Here is a 24820-nt window from a genome sequence, read left to right on the forward strand (position 1 = left end):
GGGGGCCAGGCCAGATGAGAGCTTTGTTCAGGCTTTTTCCACTCGTCGGTGCTACGTGTGTGGATCTCACAGTCATTTGAAAAGAGACTGCCCACAGAAAGCGAGGGCAGCTGGACAGGAAGGCTTCAAGGACACCTATCATGGAAATCAGTCGGGTTTCCATGGGAAGAAGTCTGGGAGAGAAGGCCAGCGTGGGAACGCAAGAGAAGTACGTGGAAAACAACGTGAGGAGACGTATCAGATAACAGCTAGTCTGGCTTTGTCTGAAGACAGCTGTGACACAAGCACAGAGCTAAATTTTGTTATTGACTCTGCAGCTAATCGCAATTTGATTCCAGAGACACCTGCTGTCGAGAGGTGGCACTGCACGGCAATTCCTGCCGGGAAAACTGTACTGTTTGCGAATGGACAGAAAAGAAATATAACTAATGCTGTAAATTTGAATTTTGCTGTTTTACAGGAAACGTTGGAGTGTTGTACCGTTCCTGGGATGCACCACTGTCTTTTATCTGTGCCTTATTTACTGAAAAAGGGATTTACGGTTTGTTTTCAGGATGATGTGTGCACGATCTCCAAAGGAGGGAGGATGCTGGCCAAGGTTAAAAAAGGGCAGAATGATCTCTTCATTCTTAAAACGTCTCTGGAGGGTGATGGGAAGGTTGAAAAAGCACAAGCACTGTGTGCTACAATTCCCAATCATGATTCATGTGTACATGCTTGGCATACACGAACAGCTCATAGTTCTCTAGAAGAACTACAGGTGCTGCCAGAAGTTTCTAAAGGGTGTAGGATTTCAGAATGTGGACATGCTGTAAGTTGTGAAACTTGCAAGCTGGCAAAGGTAAAAGGATGCAGTTATCCAAAGGTTGAGAGGATAACCACTAGGCCTTTTGAACAAATTCACATAGATTTGTGGGGTCCTGTAAAGGAACCAAGTCTGGGAGGGTCAAGGTTTCTGCTTACGATGCAGGAGGATTTTACACAGAATTCCTGGACACACGGTCTCAAATCCAAGGATGATGCAGCACAGCTGATCAAACATTGGATTGAGGAGGTAGAAGTAAGGTTTTCCACCAAAGTGCAGGCTGTCACAAGTGACAGAGGAGCTGAGTTTACAGGTTCTGCTTTGCAGAAGTACTTTCGCAAGAAAGGGATACGTCACACAGTGACTTCACCCAATCAGTGGGGGGTGGCAGGGCTGAAGTGTCAGGCTCTGGTTAAAACTGCACAGGTGTTGCTGAAAGATTCTGGGTTACCTCCAAGGTTTTGGTTGGAGGCAATCAAGTATGTGAGCTTCACCTGGAATCGCACCTACAATTCTATGGTAGGGGACACACCGTTTGGGCTGTTGCATGGCAGGAAACCCCAGATTCATTTTTTGCGTATGTTCGGGTCACGTGCATCTGTGTCAGTACCTGCTGCTTTGCAGGGGCCAGATGGATCCAAGTTCCGGAAAATGATCTTCTGTGGGTATGAGCCAACAGCGAGTGCATGGAGGTTTGCATTTCCATCAGGTGATCAGAGTAAGTTACTGATCAGCAAGCACGCTGAGTTCTATGAGCAGGATAAAAAGTCAAAACCTGCTGTCAAGCGTGATGTTCTCTCAGAGTGTCTCTCTGATTCAGAACAGGAAAATTCTGAGGGGGAGGAAGAAGAAACTGAGTCTGATGATGACGATCAGGGAACTGACCAAGGTCAGGAACAGGAGGAGGTATCTGTAGTTTCTCCACAGGTTGTGAAAAGAGAGGCCAAAAGTGAGCCTAGTTCTCCTGTGAGTGTAATGGAAAGGATTCGAAAACGCTTTAAGTCAGAAGGGGAATCCCGTGAGGCTGAGGACACATCTTCTGGTGGCAGTGAGTCAGAGGTAACATCTGAGTTTGTGCCCAGAAGGTCAAGTCGCGCAACAAAGGGCATTCCACCTGAAAGGTACCAAGCGACAAGTGCGTGGGCAAAATTCGCACAGTGTGATTCTGGGAGTGTTGAAAGGGTTCAACAGGTGCCTGGGAAAGATGCTGGGAAGGAGCACAAGGCAAAGGGGAAGGTGTTGAACTCAAAAGGGTCTTGTCAGAAGGTGCGGCAAAGGGGGGTGTTGGAGTTGGAACTTAACGGGTTAAGTTCTTCCCATGATGCCACACCATTCTGACGTCAATTTTGGAAGCTTGGGAGGAGCTTGGGCAGAGTATGCCAGTCCCACTCTGTACCTTGTGGGGGAAGGATGCAGTTTTTGTCATGGCTGCAAATAGTCCTGGAAATTCCTGAGAAATGTTGGAATAAAAGCTGTAAATAGATAAACTGGACTCTGTGTGTTTGTCTGGAAGCTGAGTCAAGGTGCGTGACAGTTTTACACCGCTGTGCGAAACTCTGCTGAGCCGTGACGGAGAGCCGGAGCGGAAGTGTGCCGGGCGGCCATAAATCGCTAATCGAGGTTCGTAAATCAATTAGCGGGAGTCACGGCTGATAACAAACTGCCATATATACACCCCCCCTCTCTCTACCCCTTCTACGTTTCTCAACTCTTCAGCCATCAACTGCAACAGACAGGCGTTCTGTCAGTCTTCCTGTCAGTCACTCTGGCTCTAAGAGAGTTTTCATTGCATTCTTTGGCTCATCTATGCCTTGATGCTTTGACGACCTTCCTAGCAGCCCCCTTCGCTCTCCAGACAGGGCTGCTGTCCTAACAGCATTATGCTGAGGGCTCTTTTAAATGCTGGAAATGCTTCCCTTATCTTTGCATTGCTGGGGGTGGGGGGTAGTGTTGGAATCCCCCCCACATACATGAGATGCACCACTGTGTTCCTGTGGAGAGCCGTTTGGGGTCTGTGGGTGCATAAAAAAACAAAAAGAGCCCTATTGCGTGGCGAGTTCCCGCCCCCCCCAAAGTGGAAATAAAGACACATGACACAATTATTTCAGGTTAATGGGCTAAATATGGCCACAACTTTATTGGTTACAGGTGATGAGTGGTATTGGCTTAGGCATTGGTCCTAACTGACTATCCGGCTTCAGCCCGTCCGCTTGAAGTCCGGGAAGGGTTAACCACCAGTAGGGGGAGTCCTGCTGATGCACATCAACTCGCAACCCGCCCCCGGGGTTTTTTATCAACTGTACCCCATATTCATCACAATTATAACAAATAAAGGCTTGACATATCTCGCTTTGCATGTCATGAGTCTATCTCATATATTAGTTTCACCTTTTTTAAGTTGAATTACTGAAATAAATGAACTTTTCCACGATATTCTAATTTCCCGAGTTTCCCCTGTATGTGTGGGGTTTTGTGTCAGCATCACTTGCGTGGGTTCACTTACTATTCCCTTGTTGCATTTCCTTGGTGGTGAGAGAGGTTGGGGGGTGACCTAGGGTGTGGTTGGTGGTCTTTGGTTGGCTGCAGGGAGATTTGTTTTTGTGTGTGAGTGGGCACCTAGGGTACAAATAACCAGAAACCTCATCAAACTATACCTCCACAACTACAACCCCTCGTGGCGACAAATCAACAAATACCCGAGGAGATGCAACAACACCACATGCTCCTTTCCTTGTTGATACGATGTCCCGCAGCCGAAGTAGTGTGTGAAATGATATGGGTCTGCCTGCAACTGTTAGGCCACCCGTATTTGTGTTATAGCTATGCTGCAAAGACTCCCTGCCTTCTCTTACACACACACACACACACAACCCATTTTGGTTGTAGGCTTCTGTCTCAGGTTTTGAAATGTGTTGGGGAGGGGGCTTTACTGGGTTATTTTTCACCTTTATTATGCATTTTGTGTTTCTATGTTGCGATTTTTATGTTGGAACCAGTGCTTTTTTTCTATTTAAAAAAATGTTTGGGGTACTCTCATTTTGACTCAAGAAAATCACCATTTTATAGTTCAAATCGGGGAAAATAAATGCAGTACAGTAAATGGACAAAAATGCAAAGATTCACAAAATGTTTCGGGGTGTGCGTACCCCTGCATCCCCCCAGAAAAAAGCACTGGTTGTAACTGAGACCTGTGGGTATAGGGCGGTATAACAACAACAACAACAACAACAACAAGGTCTGCCCCTCTCCTTCTCTTCTAGGTTCAGGCGAGTGAGGGACATGGCAGCCCGCAAGAAGAAGGGGACCCGCAAAGTCCCCAAGAAGTCCAGGGTTGCTGTGGGCCCACGTGAGCAAATGTTTCCTTTTCATTTTGGAGCGTAAGGAGGGGTGGCCTTAATGCTCTAATCCTCAACTGTGGAAAATAAGTAGAAATGAACTAACCTGCCCCCATGTCCTTTCCTGCTTCTCTTGTTGCAGATGGTTCAGAGACTGGCAGGGTCTGGGCAACGCCTGTGGTTAGTATTTGAGAAAACAGCACAGTACATACGAAATCCCTCACCCCCACCCCCCCACCCACCAGTGCTGTTTGTACCCCCATTTTGGCGGTCTCAGATGCAGAGGAGCCCTCCTGCCATGAACTGACAGCCTGACTCTTGCCATTTCAGCAACTGGAGAAGGATGAGATGTTCCTCTGCTGCGTGCTGTCCACTTGCTTGGAGGCCCACCAGAGAGAAAAGGACAGGTTGAGGTACTCCAAGAAGATGGCCGTCAAGGCAATTGCGGTGAGTGAGAGGTTGCATGAGGTATCCAGGGGTGAGGTGGGCAGGAGAGCTGGGGATGGGATTGGGGGATGCTGGGCAGAAGGAAGGCCTGACAGGGTCTGGCCAAGAGAAGGGTTGTGCAGGCATTTGGCATTACATTGCCAATTCCTGCACTGAGTTTGGGGTTGGAGGAATCCACCTGATGTCCGTAGGGAACTGACGTTTTCCCCCTCCGCCCTCTGTTCTCTATCAGGATCTCATGGGACGGATTGCGTGCTTTACGCAGCCTGAATTGGTCCTTGCTACGGCACTGGAAGCCCTTTACCAACTGAGGTATACCGGGTTTTTTGAGCTTGACGAGGAGCTGGCGGGGGGAGGGGAACAGAATGTGGAAAGGTGTTACCAGACCTTGCCACTGCAGTGAATTAGATTGGAAGATTTGCTTACAATTTCTTGGGTTTCTTGCATTCAAAAAGCTTTATTCATGCAGCAACTATTTACAGGATGAGTGGAGATGTGAGAGAGAAAATAGAAGCTATATTGTCTAGAGATGACTGCGAAACGGCTCAGCTTTTAGGGGTGGGATTAACTAAGACCTAGAGGCTTGCAACCAAGTGCCAGGTAGACTGCCACATAAACAGTGCCCTGGTGTGTTTATTTTACCTTTATTCATTTTTACCCTGTAAAATCTATACGCTGCTTGATTGTCAAAAGTGGTTTAAGCTAACACATGCATTCACTATAAAAAAATTCCTTCCAGTAGCACCTTAAAGACCAACTAAGTTAGTTCTTGGTATGAGCTTTCGTGTGCATGCACACTTCTTCAGATACACGCACATGAAAGCTCATACCAAGAACTAACTTAGTTGGTCTTTAAGGTGCTACTGGAAGGAATTTTTTTATTTTGACTATGGCAGACCAACACGGCTACCTATCTGTAACTGGAAACATGCATTCACTAGAAGTTCAAGAGAATGACATGTATTTGATGCTCCCCCCGCCCCCCCCCATATGAGGAAGACTCCAAGGAGAGTCCCCAATATGAGACAGAGTCTAAAAAGGTTTCCCTCCTTCTCTCCAGCCTCATGAAGCCCAAATTACCACTGAAGCTCCACAGCCTGATTGTGCATGCAGCCTTTGCGGCGGTCATTGAGGTCAAAACTGAGCCCGACAAGCAGGTAAGTTGTTAGCCTTGAAATTTGACTTCTCTAGTTGTTGTTTCTTCTTCACACGCTTTAAGCATTGCTCCCATTGCTCAACATCTGATCTCTCTTTCCCCTGCTTGGCGCACCCTCTCCCTCATTGCCATTGCCTGCAGGAGTTAGAGGAACGTTATACTCTGATGCTGGGAGGCCTTCTCTGGGAGGCCCCAAGCACTAAGACCCTGAACTTGCTGATGAATGTAAGTATCTTGATGGCCTCAGTGGCTGTTTGACCTAGAAAGCTTTCATGGAGAAACCGCCACCTAGCAGTGCACCTCTTGGGCCCTTCCCCTCTTGTAAGGCAAGCTGGCCACATGGACGAGCCAGCAAAGGCCCACTTGCCCAGACAGCCAAAGGAGGGCCTTGGATGCAGAGCTACAATTTGGGGCTGGAGGACATTGCCATTTTAGAACAGAAACGGATCTCTCTCTGAGAGTGTAAAGGGCTTCACAGTGGTCTGCCTCTTTTCCCCAGACCAGCCTCCTGATCCTGAGGTCCCCTTTCCTCCCACAGGAACTGAGAGGTTACACAACAAGTGCGATTGCAGCGGAGAGGCAACTGGCAGCCAGTGGCATTAGCTGGCTGATGTCCTGTGCAAGAAGGCTCAGTTGCCTGAAGGTAAGTCTCTCACCTTTGGCACCTTCACAGCCCCAAGAGGCTCCCAGAGTGGCTTGTGAAAGGATTCCCACAGGAGGAATCACAGTCTGGTATCAGGCGCACAACACAATGTGTGTCCCTGGGAGGCCAGACAAGGCTGGAGACATTTCCTGCCCTCTTCCTTGATCTTACACTTCCACCTTGGGGCCAGGCAATAGAACTCACTCATCCCATGATGGAAGCAAGTCTTCCCTGGCTTGGATCTGCTTCCATGTTCTCTTGCACCCATTATTTGGGGAGGGTTGAGGATCAGATCAGTCATCTGATCCAGTACTGTCTTTTCTTTTCCCTACAGCATGCTCTCATCCCTCTGGAGCTGGCTCACTTCTGCCCCAAAGAAGGTAACACCCACAGCCCACTCAGTAGCTGCAGCATCCTTGCTTGATGCAGACCTCCTGGGTCATGTGGCTGTGAAATCCTGCCACAGCACAAAGATGGCCAAACTGCAGGCTTGGAAGGAGTCGTTGCCACCAAAGACAGGATCCATAAAGCCTCCTTGTAAATAGGGTGGAATGGGGGCCAGGTCAATTTGGTGAATCAGTAAATGTGGCAGAAATTCATCTCTCTTCTCCTTCATTCTCTTCCAGATGACATAAGACTTGATGTCAGTTTCGATTATGGGGATAAGACACAAGTTTCAAGGCTCAGCGATGATGGAGTGGCAAGTTTTGCTTGCTGTTTCATTGTGTGTTGTTGCTAATTGTGATCATTGCTGTTGTTTTAGAATTCTTTCCTATGCAATATTACTTTTTTATTGCTTTTAAATTGTTGCTTTTTAAGTTGTCCTTGTAAAGGAAAGTGTTCTGCTAATGTTGATTGTATTCTGAATTGCTTCAAGAAGCCTCATAGCAATGAATAATATTAAGAGTAATAATTACTTTACCTGCCTTAATTATAATAAAGCATTGACATGCATATTTTAAATTAGCGGTTAAGGTCTTGAACTACACATTTTAATAGTTTCACATCTGTATTCTTTACTGTGTTCTAGCTTATAGATTTTGATTTTAACCTACATATATATGAGAGCCAATGTGGTGTAGTGGTTAAGAGCGGTAGTCTCGTAATCTGGGGAACCGGGTTCGCGTCTCCGCCCCTCCACATGCAGCTGCTGGGTGACCTTGGGCCAGTCACACTTCTCTGAAGTCTCTCAGCCCCACTCACCTCACAGAGTGTTTGTTGGGGGGGGTGAGGGAAAGGAGAATGTTAGCCGCTTTGAGACTCCTTAGGGTAGTGATAAAGCGGGATATCATTTTTTTAAAAAAATGATATTTATTAAGGTTTCAAAGAAAAGAATTACATGAATTAAAAAAGAAGAAAAAGAAAGACAAAAGTAAAAATAAAAGAAAAAATACAAAATACAAAAAAGATAAAAAACACTTAAAAAATACATCAGTCTTTCCATACCTTACATTCATTTCCTTGTTTCCCTGACCTCCTCACACCTCCCTTTTTTGTATTCCAATTCAGTTAGTTAATTCAGCAGTTTCTTTCCCTCTTTGTTTTTATCTTAATCCTTTAACATAATATATTATAACTTTGGATTCTCACCTGTTAACAATCCATTTTTACATACACCTTTATAACATTGCTGCCTAAACCACTTAACTTCATTCTGACATCATTCTAACATTAATTAATTTTGCAATATTTCTTTAAATAGTCTTTAAATTTCTTCCAATCTTCTTCCACCGACTCTTCTCCCTGGTCTCGGATACTGCCAGTCATTTCCGCCAATTCCATATAGTCCATCACCTTCATCTGCCATTCTTCCAGAGTGGGTAGATCTTTTGTCTTCCAATACTTTGCAGTAAGTATTCTTGCTGCTGTTGTGGCATACATAAAAAAAGTTCTGTCCTTCTTTGGCACCATTTGGCCGACAATGCCCAGGAGAAAGGCCTCTGGTTTCTTCAGGAAGGTATATTTAAATACCCTTTTCATTTCATTATAAATCATCTCCCAAAAAGCCTTAATCCTTGGGCACGTCCACCAAAGGTGAAAGAATGTACCTTCAGTTTCTTTACATTTCCAACATTTGTTATCGGGCAAATGATAGATTTTTGCAAGCTTGACTGGTGTCATGTACCACCTGTATATCATTTTCATAATATTCTCTCTTAAGGCATTACATGCCGTGAATTTCATACCTGTGGTCCATAACTGTTCCCAGCCAGCCATCATTATATTATGTCCAACATCTTGTGCCCATTTAATCATAGCAGATTTCACCGTTTCATCCTGTGTATTCCATTTCAACAGCAAGTTATACATCTTTGACAAAATCTTAGTTTTGGGTTCTAGCAGTTCAGTTTCTAATTTTGATTTTTCCACCTGGAAGCCAATTTTCTTGTCCAAATTGTATGCCTCCATTATCTGATAATAATGAAGCCAGTCTCGCACTTTGTTTTTTAATTTCTCAAAACTCTGCAATTTCAGTCTATCTCCCTCTTGTTCCAAAATTTCCCAATATTTCGGCCATTTGACCTCCATATTGAGCTTTTTCTGAGCTTTCGCTCAGAGATAGAGAACATGTAGAAGAAGAAGAAGAGTTTGGAATAGATAAAGCGGGATATCAAATCCAAACTCTTCTTCTTCTTCTACATGTTCTCTATCTCTGTATAAGTCCATATTCTGGTTTGTGACTGTAATAAACTGATTCGTTCATTCAATAAAGCTTCGGTGGTTTTGAAATTCAGTAAATTGTCTCTGCCTCCATTTTTTGGTATTGAGGGAAACGCTCTATAAAATAATCAGAAAACATCAGGGTTGTAGTCAACATCAGTCCTTTCCACAGCAGACCTATTTAAATTGAAGGGCACTAATTACGTCACTGTGTTGATTTTGACGCATCTCTTCTGAGTAAAACTCAGTTGACTACTCCTCACAGGATATCATGGAATTGTAGAGTTGGAAGGGACCACAAGAGTCATCTAGTCCACCCCTGCAATGCAGGAATATTTTGCCCAACGTGGGGCTCGAACCCATGACCCACCAAAGAGGAATTCAAACAAATAGCCAGCACATGTAGACACAAAGTCAGAAAAGCTAAAGCACAGAATGAACTCAGGCTTGCTAGAGAGGTTAAAAGCAACAAAAAAGGCTTTTATGGGTATGTTCGTAGCAAAAGGAAGAACAAAGAAACAGCGGGGTCACTCAGAGGAGAAGATGGTGAAATGCAAACAGGGGACACAGAAAGGGCTGAACTCCTCAATGCCTTCTTTGCCTCAGTCTTCTCCGATAAAGAAAACAATGCCCGACCTGAAGAATTTGGAGCAAATGATTCAGCAGAGGAAACACAGCCCAGAATAACTAAGCAGATAGTACAAGAATACTTGGCTAGTTTAGCTGTATTCAAGTCTCCAGGGCCAGACGAACTGCATCCAAGAGTATTAAAAGAACTGGCAGATGTGATCTCAGAACCACTGGCAGTCATCTTTGAGAATTCCTGGAGAACAGGCGAAGTCCCGGCAGACTGGAGGAGGGCAAATGTTGTCCCTATTTTCAAAAAGGGGAAAAGAGAGGACCCAAATAATTACTGCCCAGTCAGTCTGACATCAATACCAGGGAAGATTCTGGAGCAGATCATTAAGCAAACAGTCTGTGAGCACCTAGAAAGGAATGCTGTGATCACCAATAGTCAGCATGGATTTCAGAAAAATAAGTCATGTCAGACTAACCTGATCTCATTTTTTGACAGAATTACAAGCCTGGTAGATGAAGGGAACGCAATGGATGTAGCCTACCTTGATTTCAGCAAGGCATTTGACAAGGTGCCCCATGATATTCTTGTAAAGAAGCTGGTAAAATGCGGTCTTGACTATGCTACCACTCAGTGGATTTGTAACTGGCTGACTGACTGAACCCAAAGGGTGCTCATCAATGGTTCCTCTTCATCCTGGAGAAGAGTGACTAGTGGGGTGCCACAGGGTTCTGTCTTGGGCCCGGTCTTATTCAACATCTTTATCAACGACTTGGATGATGGACTCAAGGGCATCCTGATCAAATTTGCAGATGACACCAAACTGGGAGGGGTGGCTAACACCCCAGAGGACAGGATCACACTTCAAAACGACCTTGACAGATTAGAGAACTGGGCAAAAACAAACAAGATGAATTTTAACAGGGAGAAATGTAAAGTATTGCACTTGGGCAAAAAAAATGAGAGGCACAAATACAAGATGGGGGACACCTGGCTTGAGAGCAGTACATGTGAAAAGGATCTAGGAGTCTTGGTTGACCACAAACTTGACATGAGTCAACAGTGTGACGCGGCAGCTAAAAAAGCCAATGCAATTCTGGGCCTCATCAATAGGAGTATAGCATCTAGATCAAGGGAAGTAATAGTGCCACTGTATTCTGCTCTGGTCAGACCTCACCTGGAGTACTGTGTCCAGTTCTGGGCACCACAATTCAAGAAGGACACTGACAAACTGGAACGTGTCCAGAGGAGGGCAACCAAAATGGTCAAAGGCCTGGAAACGATGCCTTATGAGGAACGGCTAAGGGAGCTGGGCATGTTTAGCCTGGAGAAGAGGAGGTTAAGGGGTGATATGATAGCCATGTTCAAATATATAAAAGGATGTCACATAGAGGAGGGAGAAAGGTTGTTTTCTGCTGCTCCAGAGAAGCGGACACGGAGCAATGGAGCCAAACTACAAGAAAGAAGATTCCACCTAAACATTAGGAAGAACTTCCTGACAGTAAGAGCTGTTCGACAGTGGAATTTGCTTCCAAGGAGTGTGGTGGAGTCTCCTACTTTGGAGGTCTTTAAGCAGAGGCTTGACAACCATATGTCAGGAGTGCTCTGATGGTGTTTCCTGCTTGGCAGGGGGTTGGACTCGATGGCCCTTGTGGTCTCTTCCAATTCTATGATTCTATGATTCTATGATTCTATGATTCTATGATTCTATGATTCTATGATTCTATGATTCTAGGCAATCTAATGCTCAAACGGGGCAGGATTACGCACGAGTAACTCCCAACCACTACAGTAGCCCATTGAGAAGCTTTGGGAAGTAATGAAATACATTTCCGAAAGTTATTTATGGATGCACAAGGTCACCACATCTTTGCTTAAGGTGAATGGAAAGGAACATTTCCCCAGGCGGCACACCACTGTCCCCGAATCTCGTCCGCCGCTTGGTCATTTCAACAGATTGTGTGTCTTAGTAAGATTTTGTACATTTCAGAAAGCTTTCCCTTGCCTACAAATGAAGTGCATGATTTTTCAAAAACTTATTAATGCCCCGTGCTTTTACTTCTGGTGTGGTAAAAAATTGCAGAACCTGGCTATCATTTAAAGCAGTGTAAGATGCTGGTTTACGTTTCCCCTCACATTTGGTGACTAGGTAGGGATATGCAGTTTTGTGTTTTGTTTTTTGAAGATTTCCTAAGGAGTCCTGCTGCTTCCGAGTTTTATTTTGGGGGTTGTTGTTGTTTTTGTTTACAAAAAGGTAATCCAGTTGTAACCTTTTTCTAGGTACAATTCTGTACATTCTGGTACTACCTGTTCACTCATGGTCCCTCCAAATCCCTTTGTTTCTTTTAGCAATGTGTCCTTGTGTATCTGCTACCTTTGCTTACAGAATTTCTCCTGAGGGGTGCTTTGAACATGTCCCGTAATACATGTGGATAAAAGGAATCGCCTTTGTTAATTTCAAAAGCCATTTTATTTCTTCCATGATTTTCCTCTGTTGTTAATTTATTTTGTAAACGCAAGTGGGGTTTAGTCACCAGAGAGGTGGATTCTGTGATTTTGCTGAATAGGTCATGGTCATTTCAAGAGCCATAGGGCCTGAGATGGTTCCAGCTCTAACTTACGTGTAAGATTAGGAGTCCAAGAATGTGGAATCAGTACTGCAGAAGGTCAGTTCTGACATACTTCCCCCCTAAATAGTGGGTGAAGTCCTTTTGGAAAGGACTCAAAGCTTTCAAAGTGTCAAGTTTTGCTGTACTGAAGGACTGTCCATATCTAATCTATTAGAACACTGAACCCTCCTCCCCACTCCAGGAATTTTGCTATCCAGTTGCTCATCTCATTTCCATGGAGGACATTCCAAGAAAGAAAAGTGGGTTTGAATTTGGATAATAAAAGTTTCCAGTCGAGTAGATTTATATATTTTAGTGAAGGTAAGCAACTTAAAATGACCACAGACCCAGTAAAACTCATTACAAAGAGAAGAGAAACAACATTTAAAAGCAGATACAAATAATGAGGCATTATTCTTTTCTCAAGAAGCCAGCAAAATTTCATTTTTCCTGTTTCGTTTTAAGCATGCTTTTTATTCAAGTTTTTAACAAACAACAAGGTGGTAAGCTGCTGAATATAGGCAGACCATCATTTCTCAAGGGCCATTCCAAATGTGTACAATTGATGGCTCCCAAGTAAGCTGCACCCTGTGAGTCCAGAGGTCCACTGGTGCCATTGTCCCTGTTAGCATTTTGAAAGCAAGGGCGCCAAGATTTCATCAAGCTGTCTGCCTTGATGAGACTTGCAGTGAGGATCCCTTTGATAAGCCATCGGCAATGCATAAAGGAGGGCAGGTGGCTTGGTGAGCAGGGAAAGTCTTTCAAAGATTTGGACCAGCGATGTGCCTTTGCTTCGGGCAAAGGGTGATGGTGGATGGATCCTAGCTACCTAACTCAGCACTGTCTGTACTGATTGGCAGTGGCTCTACAAGGTTCCAGGCAGGTGATGTTTTCCGTTTCACCTGGAGATGCTGGAGACTGTTCTGGGACCTGCATCACCAGCGAGCTCTGGTCCTCCCTTAAGGAGTTAGGCGGCTCAATGGTCTGACTCTGTGGAAGCCACCATGCTATTCCCCTTTAAATTAGCCATGTATACAGAAAACATGAGAACTGGAATTTTGCTCTTGAATGGATTTTTGGATCGCCTGCATGCCAAGCACATACTTCTCCCACTGGGCCAGCACCCTTCCTCAGTGACTGAGCTCTCATTGCACACAGCCATCCAGCAAGCAAAAAAATGTTCTTGTTAGAAGGGCAGAGTGGGGAGCAAGAGATTCGGGGGCCGGTTTTAGACCCACAGTGCTCGGGTTTATTCTGTTGCCTGCTTGACATTGTGCCTCCTTCCCCCCTACCTTTTATTCCTATGAAAGTTTCACAGTGTCGCTGCTTTGGACTCGATGGCCCTTGTGGTCTCTTCCAACTCTATGATTCTATGATTCTATGACCCTGAGATGAAGAGTCTCACACTCTACTGACTGAGCTATGGGCAGATATCTTGTTTGATAAATGTGTCCCTTGGAAACATTTTGGTTTTATCCTCTCTGCAGGAGTTGCTATGCCTGATCATTCCATCTAGTTCTGTCGAAAGAGAGGTGGGGGTTGTTTTCTGATTTCTTAATTGTGAATATTTGGGGGGGAGGGGAGGCATAGGTGGAAAGGAGATACTCAGATGGACCAGAGTGAAATGGGGCCGAGTGAAATTGGGGCTTCGGGATGGCTTGGGGAAGTCTAAAAGTGTCACATCCAAACCAAAACTCTGGGTTGTTGGATGCCCCTGCCTTCTGTCATCATTTGAGCTTTCCTCTGCTTCCTCTGTCTGGAAGGAGGCCAGAGCCCACTTAAACATAAGAATGATTATAAGAAAGCATTCATTCAACAGCCAGAGTTGAATGAAGACAATGTGCTAGGAGGAGAATGAGCTAATTAAACCATTCTGCAACACACACACACACACACACACACACACACACACTGCAATCCGAACCCCAGTGCTGTTATGAGGACAATGGTCACAACCACACATTTCAAGAAGCATTGCACTAAGAGTCACAGATTCACCCAACACATCCTGGGAACCTCTGTTTGCTACAGATCTAACATCTCTCAGCACCCTTGGCAAACTACAGTTCCCAGGATTCTTGAGGGAAAGCCTGGACTCTTTCAAGTGGTGTAAGAGCTTTAAATGTGTGGTGTGGAATTCCTCCAAAATAATCGGGGAACTGTGCAACCCTCTCTCTCTCAGGCTACGGTCCTGCCCCAGGCTCAGGAGGAGGAGGGCTCTTTATTAGATTAGGTTTGTATCCTGCCTTTCTATTTTCATGCTCAAGGCAGCTAAACCGTCAGAACTACATAAATCAATTATAATAATCAATACAATAAGAATAGCAATAAGAATTATTTACCGAATCTAAATAATCTGACCCCTTCATGGATCACTGCCTTGCCGTGGTGAAGGGGCTTCCCAAGAGAATAAAATATGATCATAAGCATGACACGGCTGTTGAGCAGGCACAAAAAGATGGGGCAAAAGAATCCAATAGTTTGGGTTTCTTGTCAGGCCGAGCGATGTCCCTCTGGTCTCACCAGGAGCCTCTTTAGTAGAGCTGGTGTCTGGGCCCTGCCCCCCAGGCCAGGTGGAAAGGGCCTTGCAGGAAGCGGCCTTCACAACTCACAACCGGCCAAGGCCATCATGATGACACACAGTTCAATAGGGCAAGGTTTCTGGCAGGTGGGCATCTAAAGCCTACCAGACTGTCCACGCAGACCTTGTTGGTCCACTTGCAACCTCTCTAGGTGGAGCAAAGCACTTCATGGTATTGATTGATGCTTTTTCCAGGTACATTCATGTGTTCGTGCTCAGGCAGAAATCAGAAGCGTTTCCGAGGTTCAAGGAATTCTGTGCTTGGTTGCAAAATGTCCATGGAAAGCAACTGCAAAACCATTGGTTGGCTTTCATTGAGTTCTGTGGACACAGTAAAAAAAAGCTGCCTTCTGGTATCTCTCGGGATGCTCGGATTGTGGAACACAGATTTGCTCTCCACCGTAACCATGTCTCTCAGCATACCACTTTATTTCAGCATACCACTTTATTTAGATAGGTGGCTACTATTCACTTGTAGGAAGATGTGCTTATTCAGATTACAACATTGCAGTGGGAGCAAAAGCCACCTTTCTTCTCTCAAGAGGGTTAGTCGAGGTTCTGTTGTTACGGAAAAATCCAGGTGGGAGGCTGCTCAGAGCCCGTGGGTCCCTGCGGAACAAAGAAGGAGTCCAGCCACCAACCAGAGCAAATAGCGGAGACCAAGGTTTATCACGCAACAGGTTCAGAGAGGAATTGAACCCCGAGAACGGGGTGACAAGGACTTTTAAAAGTTCCTATCTTATCCCAGCAGACAGTTCGCTAAACATCACCACTCCATCAGAAAAGGGGAGGGTTATACATGATTAACATAGGAGGAATGTGTTGGGGTAACATGCAAATACAGGATATGTCTTGGGAAATCCGCTCCACTTCCCAGTGGGGAGGAGTTGCGGTGGACCACATGGCCACCCACTCCCCACCAGGGGCGGGGGACTCTGTCCCCCGTTGCCTATGGGATCCTGGCCACGTCAGAGCCCGGCCAGCCAACCCCCAGAGAACTTCCTCTTTGGCTCGCTTCCTCAATCACCCGCCCTCCCTCCCTATTTTGCAGGTTAGGCAATGGCCTTGCTATGGACTTTGGTTGGTCGCCTTGGTTGTCCGAGGGGCCTGGTAGGAATTTTACCACTTGGCAAATTGGCACTGGACACTTGGTTTTCACCTACCTCGTAGCAATCATCACAACTTTGTTAGGGTTGCGGTTAGGCATTGTTTGACCTTGTGTGGGGGAGGGGAGGTGTGGCCAACACCTGGCCCTCCATGCTTAAGGGTATTCCGTTAAAGGAATCCGGGGTGTTGATCTAGTCTGAAGCCCAGCTGGGGGGCTAAGGCCTTGACACTGTTGGGAAACTGCCAGGGAGATATTGTCCATCATGGCCCCAAGCCGGCTGCCGGACGTCCATCGATCTCCCGTAGACAGGCAGATCCAGCAGTTAGCGACACAAAGCCTCAGAAATAGATTGGCTGCATTCCGGGGCTTGTGCACACTGTTCTTTATCAGCAGAAAACACAGCCAGAAAGCTTGCACCGCAGAAGAGCATATTTACAGTTTATTTAGCGTTGAACAGAACAAAGGAAAACATGACCGTTCTGTGTCAGCGTCTCTGACCAACTTCGAAAACGAAAGGAAACAGCAAGCATAAACATCCTGTGAACAGGACATGCGCAGACTCTGTTACTCACAAAGCCTGCTCCCTTTTAAGGTGGAACGGAAATATCCCAACATCCTCCCCCTTTCCGTGTAACCTGTAGTACCTGTGGTTCAACCCAATTGCAACCTCTGTGTGTAAACCTTAAGTTGTTCTTTGTTAACAACCTTCGACAACAGATCAGCAGGAATTTCATTTCCTGGCATGTAGGACACCTGAATAAGTCCTTTCTGAATACACTCTCTTGCACGATGTAGCTTAATCTGCAAGTACTTGGTTCTTTGCTTGCAACTCTCCAAGTTCAGCAAAGCCAAACAAGATCTATTGTCTTGATACACTTGTATAGGACATTTCACAGAAACCCCGATGTCCTTAAACAGTTGCATCAACCATTCACAATCCATGAGTGAAAATGACAGAGCATTGAGTTCTGCTTCACAGGAACTTAGGCTCACTGTTGTTTGCTTCCTGCACAACCAGTCAAACAGGCAGTGGTTGTACAAGCAGCACACTCCAGAAGTGCTTGTACCATCCGTGGTGTCACTTCCAAAACTTGCATCTGCAAAGATTTCAAGACCTCCAGTCTTCTGACTGGTGAACCTCAGCCTGTAGTGCATAGTCCCTTTCAAATAGCGGGCTATGCGCTTCAGAGCTTTCCAATCCTGAACCGTAGGATTGTTGGCATGTCTGCTAAGCAAATTACAGCTTACAGCTATGTCAGGTCTTGAACATCTGGCAATGAAATTTAGCTTGCCTAGAATGCATCTGTATAGCGTTGTGTCAGAAAACGCTTCAGCAGTACTGTCTACCTGGTAACCTGTCACCATCGGTGTGTCTGCTGGGTTTGCATCAACCAAATTCAACCTGGTTAACACATCAGCAATTTTCTGTGTTTGGTGTACCAGAAAATTACCTGCTTGGTCCTTCTCCACCTGCAGAGAAAGATAGTTGGATACCTCACCAAGATCCTTCATGTCAAAGTGCTCCTTCAGCTGAGCTAGGGTGCTTTGGTAAAAAGCCTGATTCTTCCAAAACATCAGAAGATCATCAACAAAACATAAACAATACAGTTTGTTTTGCCCCTCCTCCTTGACAAACACACATGGATCAGCTTTGCCCTGGTGAAAACCTAGAGAAAGCAATGTCTCAGTGAGTTTTGTGTTCCAACACCTGGCACTCTGCTTAAGACCATATAAGGATTTCCGCAGTTTACAGACCATTCCCTTCTGTATCTCCATCCCATCAGGTGGAAGCATGAACAGCTCCTCGTTCAAAATCCCGTACAAAAAAGCTGTATTAATGTCATGGTGGGAAACATGCAGTTTCTCCTCCGCAGCAATCTTGAGCATCAGCCGAATGCTCTCATATTTGACTGTGGGTGAGTAGGTCTCGTGGTAATCCTGTCCTGGTACCTGTGAAAAACCTCTGGCAACCAATCTGGCTTTGTGTCTGACTACCTTGCCATTCTGGTCTGTCTTGGCCTTGAAGACCCATTTGCTGCCAACCAGTCTCATTCCTGGGACTACCGGTACCAGTTCCCAAGTTTGGTTCCTGTTCAAGGAATCAACTTCAGCCTTCATGGTATTAAGCCAAGGCTCAGCATCTTTAGAGGTTAACTCCTGAACCTCTTTGAAGCTTGAAGGTTCCCATACCTTCTCTGAGCTACTAATAACAGCAGTTGCTGTCTTAGCAAACTCATCAGCAAATCTCTTTGGAGGTCTGCCTTTGGTCGCCCTTTCAGACCTACGTACTAGACGCAAGTCTTCTGGACTCATCTCCTCTTTCTTAGGAGAAAAATGACCAATGGTGAACAGTGGTTCTTCCAGTTCATTGTCAGACGCATCAGATGGTCTGACTGAGGCCTTTGCGCTCTTGTAGTCTGCTGTGTCATCACTGTCACTGACACCAGCAGCAGCACCGCCCACTGAACTGGAATCCGAACTCTGATCATCATCATCATCATCATCATCATCCTCAGCAGCTTCCTCAGCTTTAGCTGCTTGCTTGACATCACCTTCATCCTCCTCTGGGTAACTCTGGAAAATTCCCACATTTTCCCCCCACTTAGGATTGTACTCAACACTCCTTGTGAACTTAATGGATTTAGAGTTAGTCATCCATACCCTGTATGCACCTTTTTCGTACCCCATGAACAAACCATGTGCCCCACGCTTCCCAAGCTTGTTGGTTTGTGGGGAGTGTACCCACATGTCAGAACCAAAGATTCTCATGTGCTTGGTGTTGGGTTTCTTGCCAAACATCTTCTCATAGGGGGTACAGCCAATGGGTGATGACAATCTGCGATTAAAACTGTAAACCAAATTCCCCAAAGCCTCCCCCCAAAACTTATCAGGGAGATTGGCATCATGCAACAAGGTTTTTATTCCTTGCAGCAATGTCTGATTTGCTCTCTCCGCAAGCCCATTCATCCATGGCGATCTGGGCGTTGACATGTCATGCTGGATTCCCTTCTCAGTCAGGAAAGCTTCAAACTGCTGAGAAGTGAACTCCCCGCCTCGATCGGTAAACAAAGAGGCAATACGTTTACCGTGCACATTCTCCAACCAAGCACAGAATGCCTTAAACTTCGGAAACGCTTGTGATTTCTGTTCGAGCAAAAACACATGAATGTACCTAGAAAAAGAATCAATTAGAACCATGAAGTACCTTGCTCCCCCTAAAGAGGGCGCAAGTGGCCCAACCAGGTCTGCATGCACTAGCTGGTAGGGCTTGGAAGCCTGCCTGCTAGACTCCTTGCCTTTTGGAGCAACCTTCACCTTGTTCTCTGCAGAAGATACACATTTCATGTGAAATTTACAGGGTTTGATGTTCAAACCCTCAACCACCTCTGGCATCTTGGCCAGTGCCTTCCAAGAGAGGTGACCAAACCTTCGATGCGCATCGTGAATGCAACCTGCATGAAGAACTTTGTTAGTTTGTGCAACACAACAAGAATCAGCATTAGATACAACAGCAGTGTCCTCATAAGTTATATGGAACAAACCATCCATAAACTTTGCATGCAAATAGTCCTCTTTGCCTTTACTGATGACACAGATGCTCCTCTTGAAGGAAATCTGAAAGCCACGCCCAGTAAGCTGCGGGACACTCAGCAAATTGCTTGCAGCGCCTGGAACATAAAGTACACCGCTGATGGTTGTGTGCAAACTTGCAAGTTTCACAGTCCCTTCTCCTGCGATTTGCAACGTCTTTCCGTCAGCCAGGTGGATCTCACCTTCCTGAGGCTTGAAGGAGATAAGCAGGTGGCGATCCTTCGTGACGTGGCGGGTCGCACCTGAATCGACAATAAATCTGCCTTTGGCTGTTGGAGCAGTCTTTACAGCAAGCAAACCCTTGTTTTCCACTGGCGTGGGCTTTTGCAGCTTGCCCCCCTGCTGCTCCTGGCCAGCAGACGTGCCTTTAGCCTTTGGTGAAGCTGTGCCAGCAAACATAGCCTTGTTTTCCACTGGCGTGGGCTTTTGCAGCTTGCCCCCCTGCTTCTGGTCAGCAGACGTGCCTTTAGCCTTTGGTGAAGCTGTGCCAGTAAACAACGCTTTGTTTTTCCCTGGCGCGGGCTCTTCACCCTCCCTCTGCTCCTGGCCATCTGCAGACGCCTGCCTCTGTTTACCTTTGCCTTTCCGGCCTCTGCAAAGGCAATGACCTTGGTTCCCATGTGAAACAGAGCTCTCAGCTGCCGACTCCTTGGCTCCCTCTGGAGGCTGGAATGCTGCCTGGGATGACGTGACGGTCAGCTCCCCCTGCAGCTTGCAACCAGTGCCCTCAGCATCCCTGCATTCACTCGCATTCTGGGAAACAGCCAGGACCTCCGATGCAGTCAAACTCTGGGCTGGGATTTCTGGCTGGTGAGCTTTCATCAAAGCATTCCACATTCCACGTGCAGTGGTGTTGCCAGCCAGCGTCTTAATTTCCTCAAGAGAAACGGATAAGACTATTACGTCTATCGCCTTCGAATCATCGGCTTTCCATCTCTCTGTCAGAGGAACCGGGGGGGGGGCTCAGAAACGGTATGCCACACCCTAAACTGACGCAACAAGCTCTCACACCATTTTGCCCAGGTTTCATAATTCTGCCCATGTAACTTTAGTGGACAGTCAGCATCTCCATAAGCTTGGAAAAACTCAATTTCCAGCTTTTTGCTTTAGCCGTGAGTCTTTTTTAACTTCAGAGACTCCTTATCTTGGCAGCCATTAATCACGAAGCCCCTTTGGCGCAGCTCCCAGGCCAATTAAGCCTTCCGGAGTTCAAAGGCTCCTTGCTGAGGTAAACAGAAAAGCCTCCCTCTTTTCTTCCGCTTTTCCCACGTACCTCAAACGCAGTCTGTTGCAGCATTTACTCTCCTGCAAGTTCACTTCCGGTGGAGCGCGGACCTGTAGCAGGCGAGGGTTTTTTCCGGTGAGAAAGCCCTTGCTTTTTTGACCGTAACTAGGGGGTTTTAGGGCGACCCCCCCCCGAGGACCTTCTGGAGGGTGTCTGGAGGTCAAGGCTCCCGGCGGTGCCAGAAGCTGCCCGTTCGGTCGCCAGGTAGCCCCCGAAAGGGGTGAAGAGTACGACGAACGCACAGCGGGCAATCGGGCAGCCATCGCAGCAGCGGTCAATTAGCGAAGCCCCGAGCCTGCAGGGGAATGGCGCTCCACTCTCGACACTAAGGAATTCGGATTCATAACAGCTAAGTTACAAGACTGGGAGGTCAAAACAACAAGGAAGTTCTGAATTATAAGAGAAGAATCCGAGCTCAGCGGCTGTTTGACATCGTAAAAGAAAGACGCAGCGCTTTATGCAGAGTCTAAAGAGAAAGTAAGTTGCCGCCAGCGGTTACTGTTTCCGTCTCCCCCGCAACTTGCTGAACTAATTTGTTTTTGTTAAGAAAGAATTAAAGGGGAGCAGAGGACTGTGAGATAAAACAAAGATCCCAATCGGTATTATTTTGTAACAACAGAATATGGAGAGGTTCACTGGTGCAATTACTTAAGAAAAATAAGATTGATTTCAGATGGGAATTTCCCCAAGGAGTCTCTTTCTTTTACAAAGGAGTAAAGAGAAGACTAACAAGCCCAGAGGAAATAGGAAAATTTACAAGAAGATATAAAGAATTACTACAAGGAGAAGAAGAGATTAAAGGGGCAGAAGGAGGAGTAAGACTAAGGGAGGACTTGGAAGCGGGAGGAGAGGAAGAACAGACTGGGAAAGATTCAGAAGAAGAGGAAGAAGAAGAAGAAGAAGAGACAGAAAATTTATAAAGTAAACTAAAATTCTAATAGTGGAAAGAAGAATGACGTTAAAACTCTGGAATTGGAATGTTAATGGAATGAATAAGAAGAAGAAACGAAACGGAATAGAACATATCCTAAAAAAGAAAAATTTGGACATCATATGCTTACAAGAAACGCATGTGGCCAAAAAACATAGGAAAATTTTAATCAACAAAAGGTTAGGGAATGAATTTATATCCTCGGATAAAGAGAAAAAAAGAGGTGTGGCTTTATATATTAAAAACAAAATTGAATCTTACCAACTATTTAAGGATGAAGAAGGGAGAATGATTGCGGTACAAATAAATTGGCAAGGGGAAAAAATGATAATTGTGGGGATATATGCACCAAATGGGAATAAGACAGAATTCTTTAGATCGCTTGAAGAGTAGTTATTTGAATACATGGACCAGAAAATTATAATAATGGGAGATATGAACGGCGTGGTCTCAACAGAATTGGACAGACTAAGGAAAACAAAGAATAAAGAAGGGAAATTACCCAAAACTTTTTTTATGATGATGAAGAACTACAATTTGGTAGACATCTGGAGGCTCAGGAACCCATTGGAGAAGCAGTTCACCTATCATTCAGAACCAAATCAATCGTTCTCAAGAATAGATCAAATATGGGTTTCAAACGAGCTAACCCCAAGAATTAAAAAAATTGAAATACAGGTGAAGGTGCTTTCAGACCATAATCCAATAGAAATGGAACTCAAAGGTTTGGAAGAGCGAACCTTCAGGTGGAGACTGAATGATAATCTATGGGATGACCAAAAGTTCGTGGAGAAATCACAAAAAAACCTAACAGAATTCTTCAGGAATAATATGGATAAAGGGACAAGGATAAGCGTGGTGTGGGATGCAAGTAAGGCGGTGATGCGGGGCCTCCTCATCCAGCAAATCGTATGGAAAAGAAATAATAAAGAGAAATGGACAAAGGAGATTCTTAGACAGATTATGGATTATGAACAAAAACTGATTAAAAAAACCAATAATGAGAAGATAAGACAGGAAATAAAGATTCTTCAAACCCAATTTGCGATGTCAACAAATAAAGAAGTTGAATGGAATATTAAGAGATTAAGACAAAAAAAAATTGAGTTTGCCAATAAACCAGGAAAATGGCTCGCTTGGCAAGTCAAGAAAAGAAAAGAACAAAATACAATTAGTAAAATTGAGCTAAATGGAGAAGTAACAACAGAACCGAAGGGAATTAGAAGAGCTTTTGTGGACTTTTATAAACAACTGTATAGGAATAAAGAAAGGAATAATAAGAGGAAAATAGAGAGATACTTGAAAGATAAAATGGTGAGGAAGATTCCGACGGATGAAAAAGAACAGCTGAATGCCCCCATAGGTAAAGAAGAGGTAGAAGAAGCCATAAAAGAGTTAAAAAGAGGGAAAGCTCCGGGACCAGATGGGTTCACATCGAGCTATTACAAAGAAATGAAGGATTCCCTGATGGACCCACTGATCAAAGTAATGAATAACATCTTATTAGAAAAGGACATCCCAGGAACATGGAAAGAGGCATTTATTACAATAATACCAAAACAAGATTCGGATTTAACACAAGTTAAGAACTATAGACCCATCTCGCTATTAAATATAGATTATAAGATCTTCGCGGGAATCCTTGCAAAGAGATTAAAGAAGATATTGATAAAGACCATACACAAAGACCAACAAGGTTTCCTACCGGGCAGACAAATAAAAAATAATATAAGAAATATAGTTAACGTTATAGAATATCTGTCCGATAGATGTGATAAGCCAGCAACCTTAATATTCGTGGACGCGGAAAAAGCTTTCGATAATGTCATTTGGGAATTTATGTTAAAAAACTTGAAGTTTATGGAGGTGGGTCAAGAATTTTATAACGGTATTGAAGCAATCTATACAGATCAGAAAGCAAGATTGATAGTAAATAACACCATTACTGAAGATATAAAAATATGCAAAGGCACAAGGCAGGGCTGTCCACTCTCGCCATTATTATTCATCATGGTCTTGGAAGTTCTACTAAATGCAATTAGGCAGAATAAGCAAATCAAAGGGGTCACGTTAGGGGTAAATGAATACAAAATTAAGGCCTTCGCAGACGACGTGGTGTTGACTGTGGAAGAACCTACAGAAAGCATAAAAGAAATTCTAAATGAGATGGAACAATTTGGAGAATTGGCAGGATTTAGACTGAATAAGAAAAAGACCAAAATGATAGTTAAAAATATGGACCGAGACAAAATTGAACTATTACAACAAAGAACGGAGATTGAAGTAGTAAAGAAGATTAAATATTTAGGAATTTGGCTTTCTGATAAGAACATAGATTTATATCAATATAATTACATCCCGGTATGGAAAGGCGTAAAAAGAGACTTGGAGATTTGGGCCAGAATGAAATTGTCATTCTGGGGAAGAATTTCGATGGTAAAAATGATGATACTCCCCAAACTGTTATTCCTATTCCAAACTATACCCATAATTAAAGGTACAAAAATTTTCAAAGAGTGGCAAAAGGCAATTTCGAGATATGTCTGGGAGGGGAAGAAGCCCAGAATTAAATTTAAGTTATTAACAGACATAAAAGAAAGAGGTGGCTTCGCCCTTCCAGACATGAGACTCTATTACGAGGCTGCATGCTTGTGCTGGGTAAAAGAATGGGTAAAGCTGGAAGATAGGGAATTATTAGACCTCGAAGGTTTTAACAACAAAGCCGGGTGGCATGCGTACCTATGGAGTGGAAAAAAGAGGGTACACAAAGGCTTTACAAATCATATTTTCAGAGGTGCTTTATTAGAGGTCTGGGAGAGATACAAAAATATATTAGAACCAAAAATCCCGCACTGGTTATCCCCGTTAGAGATGATGTGTATTAAGAAGGTTAACATGAGAGAGAAGTGGGGAAACTATGGAGAAATGGTTAGTAATGAAGGAGGGAAGTGGAAACTAAAACCCTAAGACCAAATTAAGGCATTAACATATGATTGGTTAAGCTATTTTCAGATAAACGAAATGTTTAAAAAAGAGTTGAAGGAAAGGAACTATGTAGAAAAAGAATCAATCTTCCAAAAAGAGATAATAA

General features: G+C 44.7%; 1 protein-coding gene and 1 long non-coding RNA gene across 2 annotated transcripts in view; one reads left to right on the forward strand and one right to left on the reverse strand.

Moving 5' to 3' along the window:
- LOC310697728 overlaps positions 1–24820 on the reverse strand; it is a 984178-nt gene that overhangs the window by 147497 nt on the left and 811861 nt on the right. The window lies entirely within an intron of this gene.
- Positions 4085–7021, forward strand: LOC310697810 (uncharacterized protein; the record flags this gene model as incomplete). Its single annotated transcript, XM_083484442.1, has 7 exons — positions 4085–4151; positions 4283–4320; positions 4471–4587; positions 4820–4899; positions 5648–5744; positions 6282–6386; positions 7013–7021. The coding sequence occupies 7 exons, from the start codon at positions 4085–4087 to the stop codon at positions 7019–7021; spliced, it is 513 nt and encodes a 170-aa protein (XP_083340568.1).

This window comes from Podarcis liolepis (assembly GCF_965112155.1).
Source record: "Podarcis liolepis genome assembly, chromosome: W".
Lineage (NCBI taxonomy): Eukaryota > Metazoa > Chordata > Lepidosauria > Squamata > Lacertidae > Podarcis > Podarcis liolepis.